Genomic DNA, 11,146 nt, shown 5'->3' on the forward strand with positions numbered 1-11,146 from the left:
AATAAAAAGGTATGGGGGTTTGAGAAGTGAGGACTGACGTTTTTATGTGGGCAAGTATAAAGGTTGTGTTTTTTATGTCACGTATATACTCCTGTCATTATTTTTAATGTAAGTAGCACTCTTTTCTTTCAATATGTCTTTAGAGTAGAAGATTAGGGTAAAATAGTAACTCTTGCTTGAACCTCTTTCTCTAACCCTACTTTGGGATATTTTTTCGAAAGAAAAAGGGGTGACGTCTTCCATTCCACGAATATTCTAAAATTAACGGGTGAGATCAGTTTGATCGGACGAAGGACACATATCAAACTCGCTTATCAGGTATTTCTCTCCTCTCGTTTCTCTCGGTCTTCGCTCACAAACGCAGAGGTCCTGAGAGCTGAGCGGCGCATCTCTTCTACGGGTCTCTGCGGTAAGATAGCGTGGATCTACTGAATCTTCTACGTCTATGCATGCTTGTTGTTGCTTTCTTTCCTTCATCTCTCGTTTCGTTTATCTGTCTGAGATCATCTTCGTTTGTTTTCCGGATTGATTACCTTGATCGGGCATCTTTTCATTCAAATCTCGCTACTAAGATGTAGTTCCTCCTGCCACTCTGAGCCTCAATCTAGCTATCCTTCTCTGTCCTCTTTAGATGTATTTCATGCTGTTCCTAGCTGACCTCGTTTGCATAGCTCGCGAAGCAAGATCTCGTCCTGTTTTTCTCCGACGTTATGTCTTTCCTACATATTTACCGGCGAATGCTAAAAATAGATCTTTAATCCTTTGCCTTATTTCGCGTTTTACTCTTCTGTTTTTCGTTATTGCAAAATAGTTTACGGAAATACGAAAGATATGGTCTTTTAATTGTCCTGCTTTAGGCAGTGGACGAATACGATTTCTTCTTCTTTTCTTATGCTATTTAATAATCATTAATGAGAATAGCAGTATTCTTAGTCGTGATATGTTGTAGTTGTTATCTCTTTTTTTCTTTCTTTATGTGAATCTGTTTTTTGAGTTTAGTAAAAAGTGTTCTCAAAAGCACTTCTAGGATAGTTATTCTCCATTTATCTGGATTTATTGTAGTTTAGCTACCTTTTGTGTTTAAGAGTATATGTTACAATTGTATATGATAATTCTTCAAAGTTTTCTTCGTTCCTGCATATTTTTATTTTATCAGGTTGAATCATTAGTTTTCTTGCTACCTTTGCTAGGTTTCCTTCTATGTCTGTTTATATGTGAATGATCATGTAACCGCAATCTCATCCTGGTTCTGGAGAAGTTGACATTTTTCAGTTCTGTCTTTGAGTGCTTTTGTTTGTTTTCTGGCTAATCAGGCCTCAAAATTGGGTGAAATTTCGCGGTTGGTGAATGGTGCACAAGAACATACACTTGGCGAGGTTGCCACTTCTATGTTAGCATATGCAATTGAAATTATTCATGGCCAAAGTGGCTTTGATGCTTAGTGTTCTGTATTCCATTTTTAAAACTGTTATTATTGAGTTGGTTTCTTCCTTTTTATTACTTGTACAGAATCAAAGGAGATTTTTCTTTTGTAGTTGATTTCTTCTTACCTCAGATGACGTATCATGTTTGGAACGAATAATTATCATAGTTGATTTTACTCTGTGAATCTTCTTGCGTCTTATTTCTTAGGCAATTTTCTCAGATTTTGTTGTGGTTTAATTATTATTTTGTTTAGTTAGTTGGGATGCTTATAAATAATGGTAGATCTTGTTGTAGGTTAATTGTTCTCGAGTTGTGTGCATGTCACTCATTTTTATAATTATTGTTGCAGAATTTTAAACAAAGCTTGTGCTTAGTACTATTTGTTGGAAGCTCTATAGCCAGTCAAGATGGTGAGTTGTTATGCTTTTGTTTACTAGTACATCTTCTTTGTTATTTTTTTTTAATGTGTCCGTGTACTAATTGTCAAAGGAATTTGATGTCTGCAGGTGAAGTTTACAGCAGAAGAGCTTCGTAGGATCATGGACTTGAAGCACAATATAAGAAATATGTCAGTTATTGCTCATGTGGATCATGGTATGACAATTTACTTTTTATTTAACATTTGCCAATTTTATTTTGAAATTTGATATTTTTTTATTTATATATATATTTTTTAACTTTGAGCATATTGATTGATGTTTCCTTTAACTGTGAGTTAGGTTATTGGATAGCCTGACTTCTTTTCATAATATTTTCAGATTGGTTTCATGTGCTTTTTCTCCAAATGGATGTGATGTGTTATGTTGTTTTCTCTTGTTCTTCTTCCAAGTGTTGCATAAAAATATTTATTATTCATAAGTTTAGTTTTCCAAGTGCATTTTCCTCCTTTTCTTTTTTTTTGTAAAATTTCATGGTAATTTGTCCAACAAGATAGTGATCCAGTTTGGCATTGACCAATTTTATTTTAATTTTTCAATTTTTTCCTTCTTGCTCTCTCATGCTGTTTTATGTACCACTAAGTAGTATATGCTCAGAAAGTTAGCAATTCTTGCTCTTCTCAAGTTAAAATATTGCCCTTAGATGCTGGTGTGGTACTAAACTTGTGTTCTTGGTTTCTATAGGTAAGTCTACACTTACTGATTCACTTGTAGCTGCTGCTGGAATCATTGCGCAAGAGGTTGCTGGTGATGTGCGGATGACTGACACGCGTGCAGATGAAGCAGAGCGAGGCATCACTATAAAATCTACTGGAATCTCTCTATACTATGAGATGAATGATGCTTCCTTGAAAGACTATAAAGGGGAGCGAAGTGGCAATGAGTATTTAATTAACTTGATCGATTCACCTGGGCATGTTGATTTTTCCTCCGAAGTTACTGCTGCACTTCGTATAACTGATGGTGCATTGGTCGTGGTTGATTGTATCGAAGGTGTTTGTGTCCAAACTGAAACTGTCCTTCGTCAGGCACTTGGTGAAAGGATTAGGCCTGTTTTGACTGTGAACAAGATGGACCGTTGCTTTCTGGAGCTGAAAGTTGAAGGCGAAGAAGCTTACCAAACTTTCTCAAGGGTGATTGAGAATGCCAATGTCATAATGGCAACCTATGAAGACCCACTTCTTGGTGATTGTCAGGTCTACCCTGAGAAAGGAACTGTAGCTTTCTCTGCTGGGCTCCATGGTTGGGCTTTTACCTTAACCAATTTTGCTAAGATGTATGCATCGAAGTTTGGAGTTGATGAGTCTAAGATGATGGAAAGACTTTGGGGTGAAAATTATTTTGATCCTGCCACAAAGAAGTGGACAACCAAAAATACTGGTACTCCAACATGTAAGCGTGGGTTTGTCCAGTTCTGCTATGAGCCAATTAAACAAATCATCAATACTTGCATGAACGACCAGAAGGATAAGCTCTGGCCCATGTTAGCAAAGCTTGGTGTGACCATGAAATCTGATGAGAAAGAGCTGATGGGGAAACCATTGATGAAAAGAGTGATGCAGACATGGCTACCTGCCAATGATGCACTTCTTGAAATGATGATCTTTCACCTCCCTTCTCCTTCAAAGGCTCAGAGATACAGAGTTGAAAACCTGTATGAGGGTCCGCTGGATGACCAATATGCCAATGCCATCAGAAACTGTGATCCTGATGGTCCACTTATGCTTTATGTTTCTAAGATGATTCCTGCCTCTGATAAAGGTCGATTTTTTGCCTTTGGGCGTGTCTTTGCTGGTAAGGTCTGCACTGGTATGAAGGTCAGAATTATGGGTCCAAACTATGTTCCTGGACAGAAGAAAGATCTATATGTGAAGAATGTCCAGAGAACTGTCATTTGGATGGGGAAAAAGCAGGAGTCTGTTGAAGATGTTCCTTGTGGAAATACAGTTGCTTTGGTTGGATTGGATCAGTTCATTACCAAAAATGCTACTTTGACTGGTGAGAAAGAAGTTGATGCTCACCCAATTCGAGCCATGAAGTTCTCTGTGTCCCCTGTTGTACGTGTTGCTGTACAATGCAAAGTTGCTTCAGATCTCCCCAAGCTTGTTGAAGGTTTGAAACGGCTGTCCAAGTCAGATCCTATGGTTGTTTGTACAATTGAAGAGAGTGGTGAACATATTGTAGCAGGTAGTTTTTGTTTTTTTCTTTAAGCCTTTTGTTCATGATAGTTTTATCGTAGTTCCCATTTATCAAATTGCTCATCTCTAATAATTGCAGGAGCTGGAGAACTCCATCTTGAGATCTGCCTCAAGGATTTGCAAGATGACTTCATGGGTGGAGCTGAAATCATTGTTTCTCCTCCAGTTGTTTCATTCCGAGAGACTGTTCTTGAGAAGTCATGCCGTACTGTAATGAGCAAGTCTCCTAACAAACACAATCGGCTTTATATGGAAGCTAGGCCAATGGAAGAAGGGTTAGCTGAGGCCATTGATGAGGGGAGAATTGGTCCAAGAGATGATCCAAAGAACCGTGCCAAGATTCTTTCTGAGGAATTTGGTTGGGACAAGGACCTAGCAAGGAAGATTTGGTGTTTTGGGCCAGAAACCACCGGACCTAACATGGTGGTTGATGTATGTAAGGGAGTACAGTACCTCAATGAAATCAAGGATTCTGTTGTTGCAGGGTTTCAGTGGGCATCAAAGGAAGGTGCCCTTGCTGAGGAGAATATGCGTGCTATATGCTTTGAAGTCTGTGATGTGGTTCTCCATGCTGATGCAATTCACAGAGGTGGTGGTCAGGTTATTCCAACTGCAAGAAGGGTTATATATGCCTCCCAGTTGACTGCTAAGCCCAGGTTACTGGAGCCTGTCTATCTTGTGGAGATTCAGGCACCAGAACAGGCCCTTGGTGGCATCTATGGTGTTCTGAATCAGAAGCGAGGCCATGTATTTGAAGAATTACAGAGGCCTGGAACTCCACTTTACAACATCAAGGCATATCTTCCAGTTATTGCGTCGTTTGGGTTCTCAACTGACCTAAGAGCTGCCACTTCCGGCCAGGCTTTTCCTCAGTGTGTGTTTGATCACTGGGAAATGATGTCGTCCGATCCTATGGACCCAACTTCTCAGGCGGGGCTGTTGGTTGCTGAGATTAGGAAGAGGAAGGGTTTGAAGGAGCAAATGACTCCTTTAACCGAGTTCGAAGACAAGCTGTGAGTGTGCCCTGGCCACAGCATTTTTATTTGAAACAAACGGTCTGTTGTGAATTTTGTTTACGTGTCTGTGCTTTTTATTCTCATGTGGAGACATTTGAACTTTAGTATTGAGCTACTTTTGTTGCAGAGCTGTTTTTACAGTCGGTGATGGGTTAGTATTGATGGATTTAGTGACTCTATGCTGTCGTTGAATGATAGATCTGTTATATCTTATTCTCAATTTGTTTGATATTTTGCCTCAGATGATGTGATGCTGTTATTATTGTTATACTTTTTGACTGAGCCGTCTAATGTTGTTTTTGACGCTTTGAAAGTCCGGTAATGTTGTCTTATTCTTTGGTAAAATATTGGTTAGACCATGCTCTCTGAAGTGGGATTGGCGTTACGTCATCTTAAAATATTAGACTTTAATTTACATGTTTTATTAAGTTTAGCTTTTTTTGTTGATTAGATTCATTTCTTTGTTACATCAGATATGTTTATGATATTGACCTATTCATATTTTCTAGGTTAATACATTTTTTTTTCTCTTGCGAAACATATCCCACGAAAAACTACATTTATACCTCGAAAATCATTTATATATTTAGTTAATTATATATCAAAATAATTTTTTTTAATTTTTTTTAAGCCCATCTTAGATGATCATTGGATCAGTCAGCGAGTCATCCTAACTCACCCGATACCATTAGGGTTTTTGGGACCCCAAGTCTTAAAACTTTGTATAAAGCGAAAAGGATACACTTGAACTTTCAATTTTGTCTCGGATATTTGTTCCGGGGTCAGGTTTGGATTTTGAAAACGCATTTGATATGCAAATATCACACAGATGATATGCGTTATATCCACTCTAAAGGTCATACCAATTCATTAAGACCCGTGTTAAGTATTTCACTTTTTCTACGAATCGCTGAGTGTGTTTAGTTTAATCCGGCAACATAGAGAGCGAAGCTGAGTTACTACTCGTCGTATTAACCCTCAATGGTTAAAGGAGGATACAAGATTGATACACAGTAAATTACTCGAAATTTTGGACCAATCGGCTTGTTTCAGGCAAGTTATTTATCTCACATTCTGGCATTCCGAGTTCAAACCCAGTACTGAGTTACAGAAATACTGAAGTAGGGACTCAACTTTGTTTGAATTGGACTAAAAACCCTTAAACACTAATTCCAGAACTTAATACTTTAAAAGCCCAAAACCCTAAACCATAATTCCAAACCCAAAATCTAAAAAACCCTAGAGCTTAAAAACACAAAACCCCCAAAATCTTAAAAACCATAAACCCCCTAAAACTTAAAAATCCTAATCCCTAAAATACCCTAAACCCTAAACCCGAAACACAAACCATAAAAAAAATACCATGTGGTGGATATGTATAATACCCAAATCTCTTCACCACATGGCAAAAACATTTTATAGAACTTCAAAAATTCTCAACAACATTCTCACACATTTCAAAATTAATTAAATTATTTTCACTAATGCATATGCAAGAAACGATGAAAACACATACACATCAAATCCAAATTCACCGAAGACCCCTAGTAGAGCCCCATATAACTTCGCAGACACTATGAACTGTACCTCGTCAGTGATGGGGGTCGGGTTTCGTTGGCTAATGGACGCCCTTGTAGGCGACTCAACCTTGTTTGAATTGGACTAAAAACCCTAAACACTAATTCCAGAACTTAATACAGACCCACCGCCCCCCCCCCCCCCCCCCCCCCCCCCCCCACCCCCCCAAAAAAAAAACCTAAAAAACCCTAGAGCTTAAAAATACAAAACCTTAAAAACCATAAACCCCCTAAACCTTAAAAATCCTAATCCCTAAAATACCCTAAACCCTTAGCCTAAACCCTAAACCCGAAACACAAACCATAAAAAAAAAACTAAACCATCAAACCCTAAACCTTATCACCTACTAAACTCTAAACCCTAAACACTAATTCCAGGACTTAATATATTAAAAGCCCTAAACCCTACACCCTAATTCCAAACCCTAAACCCCCTAAACCTTAAAAACCCTAATCCCTAAAATACCCTAAATCCTAAACCCTAAACCCTAATTATTGGACCCTTAAATATCGAGCAGCAAATCCTAAAAATAATCCATACACGAATCAAGAATTTAGACTATAAACCGTAACCCTAAATCCCAAAATAATGCACAAATAACCCCCAATTATGCACTGAAAATAAATTTAAATCAAATAAAACACTAATTTAATGAAAACAAATTAGGGTTTTAGGCATGCCTTCTGAAATTCGGGGAAATCCGAAGCTGAAGGGTGAAATCAATGCCTAATCGAAGTAGATATTAAGCAATCGATGCCCAAATGTCCAAAATCGAAGAAAATTGAAATGGAAATGGAGAAATCGAACGAAATTGGAAGGTATTTTCGGGGGAAAGGAGACTAACCAGAGAGAGAAGGGAGTGGGAGGCCAAAAGGGAGAAGAGAGGGAGAAGACAGAGAAGAAAGGGAGGTCGGGAGGGAATAGAGAGAGAGAAGCGAGAGAGAGTGAGTCCGAGAGAAGAGAGGGAGTCACGGAGACTAGAGAGGGGGTGCGAGAGAGAGGGCGAGGCCGAAAGAAGACCGAGTGTTGAGGCTGGAGACGAGAGGGAACTGAGATGATGGCCGAAGACGAAGGACAAGATCAACGTCGGGGGCGCAGGGAGACGAAGGACGAGATCAACGTCGAGGGGCGCAGGGAGACAAGAGAGGGAAAGGAGTGCGGGAGAGAGGAAGAAAAAAGAAAAATGACGACACGCAATGGGGGGGAGGGGTGCGAGGAGAGAGAGGGAAAAATTTGACCGTCGCTCGTCCTTCAATTCGAAGAAGATCAAAAAGGGCCTTCTTCCACATGATTGAAATTAAACTGTGGAGGTGAAGGACCCCTTCATCCCCTGCATCGAGATGAAGCTTCATCTGCACTCCACTAACGACTTCAAGTGTTAAAGGGCGTTATGTGGTTGAAGATCATCTCATCCTTCAAGTTGACTAACCCCCCCCCCCCCCCCTTAGAGTCATTTTCCAAACGGTGAAGCCTTGAAGATATGTTCAATTATTGGAAAGAGAGGAAGCCACACCGAAGTCACAAAAGATTGTGGGATCAAATGCCATTATCATTCAAAACTGTGAAGATTCAAATAGAGTTTGAGAAATATATACGTTATATTTTAACAAGTCTCAAGTGAGAAGTCGGAATCGAATTGGCAGCCACAAAAGCAGGAAAAAAACGGGAGCTATGGATTGGGTAAGTACTTCATTTCATGAGACAGGGAAAAACCCCCGCACAGATTCAAAATAGAAATGGGTTTTCCATGTGACAGTATTACACTTCAGATGTTTTAAAAGACAATAAGATTTTCATCGATTTTAGAATTTAACATGTTAAACACAGTTTGAGGTAAATAAAAATTTTGCCCAAAAACCAATAAGGGCAATTTTAAACGGAAAAGCTTGGTTCCACTTCTTCGTCTTCCTCCTGTCATGGAACCTAACTCCTTCGAAGACAGATTAGACGGACTAAACGAAGAATAAGCTTCTCTTCTCCATATGATCTAAAAGATTTGAAGACGATTTCGTGCATAACCTCTAAAGCTTTTTTTTTTCCCCTAATCTTTCTATTATAAAGCTTTAAAATAAATTAAGTGAGAAAACAAGATGATTAACCCTCATACAAACAGGTTTCGTTGGGTCCTTAGTGGGGACACAAGAATGCCACCAGTCACACCAGTGCGAAAACAAGAAGTAAAAAAAATAAAGGAAGAGTCACAATCAGCTTGTTTGCTCCAACTCCAGTTCCAACCCCAACACCCATCTACATTGTGTAACACCCATCTACATTGTGTGATAAGGGATCAACATAATCCCATATCATATAAGATCCCATTGGATTTATCCCATGTTGTATTTATCTTCTTATGTATATTTTATCTTTTTTTATTCTAAAGTGTATAAATACCACCCTTAATCAATTGTAAAGGTGTGGTTCAATTCGTCCTCTAATGTGGTTCAGTTTAATATTTAACATTATGTATGTCGCTTCGGTCCACCCCAACCAGCCTAGCAGGTTACATCATTCTACCCCTTTCTAGTATTACACAATTTGTCTTAGATTGCATAAATATTTATTTTTGTGTTGTTAGTTGTAGCACCAGTAATGAGACCTCGAAATCTATACGTCAAAATCCATGCCAAAAAAGGAACCAAGTTTATTGTTGTATGCCTGTTTTAGCTATGTGCTTTCAATTCTCATTGTTAATTTTCAAGTTTGGCCAATTGGTGCGATTTACTTCACTATTTTAGTTTCATTCTTTCCTTATCTTATTAGTTTGTGCACTCTTGTCTTGTATCTTTGTTGATTTGAATTATGATTTTAGACACAAAACAAGCCATAAGCAAGACACTTTAACAAGCATAGAGTTTGTTTCAGCTTACTTGCTGGAATTCAATAATACAGGCATTTACGTAGTGGTCGCATCATGTCAGAAAATGCATCATCCTCCATTATAGACACCAAAGATGGTACCCTCAAATAAATTTTGGAACAACTTGGTACCGCTAATGAGAGGCTCACGATTCTAGAAATTTTGGAACAACTTGGTACCATTAATGACGCGAGCTTCCTATTACTCACGTAGAGGAAATAAAACTCAAGCTCTAGACAAAATACCTGCCCCCTTCCAAAAGAAACACCTTTCTAGATCAGTGGCACAATCTTAGGCAGGAAATAAATCATTTGCCAAGTGCATTGCTCAATTTGATGAGTTTGGAATGTAGTTTTCTGATACGGAAGACGAGGTCATCACTTTAACCAGGTTCCGAAAGAGCCTAAATAATGACCTTGGACAAGAGATGATGCTTTGGGGTGTCACAACTATGGAGGATGTTTACGCACTTGCAAATAATTACGAGTTAGCCTCCAAATTTCCACACACACGAGGGTCAGATACTCATACAATCCTTTTAAGTCTTCCACCACCATTTTTCAAGCCTCAAGAAAGTCAATTTTAGGAGCTCCCCCTAGATATTGAATCACAGTCTGGTCATCAAGGGTAGGAAAAGAATTGTAAAAATTCAATTTGAGGATTCAGCGTCATAAGTGTCGAGGATTTGGACACATCGCATCCAAATTGTAGCACTCGAGCCCAGAATACTCACAGAAAGACCATTAAAACATGAAGTACGAGCCTGATCTTACTTACTTTGATCTCCAAAATGAGACAGGTGAGGAAAACACAACCACTGTGAATTGCGTGAGGCCCGCTCACACTCCCGTTAACAAGCTAGATGTTGTTTGATGTGCGTTCACTCAACAAGGAGTTTGATGACTGGTGTCAGACTACTATCTTTCACACTTACATCAAATATGAAGATAAGGGCTACAAGGTCATTATTGATACTAGTTATCGCATCAATGTCGTTTCATCTTGGACCGTTTTCCACCTCGACCTAAAGAGAGTTCCACATCCCAAACTCTATCAAGTTTTGTAGGTCGATGACATCTCCATTTCAGTCAAGGGTAGATGTTTGGTTCCCATTCAATTCCTCGAATATAAGGAAGACATCTGGTGTGATGTAATTACTATAGATGTAGGTCACATCATCTTGGACAGGCCCTAGTTGTATGACCGAGAAGTTACCATTTATGGGTGCTCAAATATTTACTTCTTGTTTAACGGAAAGATGATCCGCCTTAAACCACTGCCACCAAATCCTATTACGTTGGGTAAAACATAATTGAGCTCCCAAAAGAAAACCTTGAATTTTATAAGGCCTGAAGATTTGAAACATGAAATACTACATGAGTATTCACTTTTTGTAGTAGTAGCCCGCAAGGTACCCCTGAAATCCTCTGGCAATCCCCAGCCTGAAGTTGAGTCCATCTTAAGAGAATTCTAAGATATCTTTCCCGAAGAGTTTCAAGATACACTGTCACCTATGCGTGACATCCAATACGCCATAGATTTGGTGCCATGAGCCACATTGCCAATCTACCACATTGCCAAATCTTCCGCATTGCATGAATCCCGTAGAACATGGAGAATTATTGTGGCAAGTGA

At 38.9% G+C, this 11,146-nt stretch overlaps 1 protein-coding gene across 3 annotated transcripts; it reads left to right on the forward strand.

Annotated features, from left to right (window-relative positions):
• The first annotated feature begins 327 nt into the window (after positions 1–327).
• On the forward strand, positions 328–5,305 carry LOC137953990 (elongation factor 2-like). Of its 3 annotated transcripts, XM_068801572.1 has the most exons (6): positions 378–409; positions 1,314–1,376; positions 1,775–1,835; positions 1,932–2,019; positions 2,547–4,049; positions 4,140–5,305. In XM_068801572.1, exons 3-6 carry the CDS (start codon positions 1,833–1,835, stop codon positions 5,075–5,077), a joined length of 2,532 nt encoding a protein of 843 aa, XP_068657673.1. In that variant the 5' UTR covers positions 378–409; positions 1,314–1,376; positions 1,775–1,832; the 3' UTR covers positions 5,078–5,305. The 3 variants fall into 3 exon arrangements, with proteins under 3 accessions (XP_068657672.1, XP_068657673.1, XP_068657674.1); XM_068801571.1 differs by lacking the exon at positions 1,314–1,376 and having other exon boundaries at positions 328–409; XM_068801573.1 differs by lacking the exons at positions 1,314–1,376; positions 1,775–1,835 and having other exon boundaries at positions 391–409.
• Positions 5,306–11,146: the final 5,841 nt, after the last annotated feature.

Source organism: Aristolochia californica, unplaced genomic scaffold, assembly GCF_029961685.1.
Source record: "Aristolochia californica isolate CCGP_79_NKW_82.1479 unplaced genomic scaffold, dmAriCali1.0.hap1 SCAF_16, whole genome shotgun sequence".
Lineage (NCBI taxonomy): Eukaryota > Viridiplantae > Streptophyta > Magnoliopsida > Piperales > Aristolochiaceae > Aristolochia > Aristolochia californica.

Coding starts and splice junctions, on each gene's coding strand:
- LOC137953990 (XM_068801571.1), top strand. Junction 2,020..2,546: donor TATTGCTCATGTGGATCATG/GTATGACAATTT, acceptor TGGTTTCTATAG/GTAAGTCTACACTTACTGAT. Junction 4,050..4,139: donor TGGTGAACATATTGTAGCAG/GTAGTTTTTGTT, acceptor TAATAATTGCAG/GAGCTGGAGAACTCCATCTT.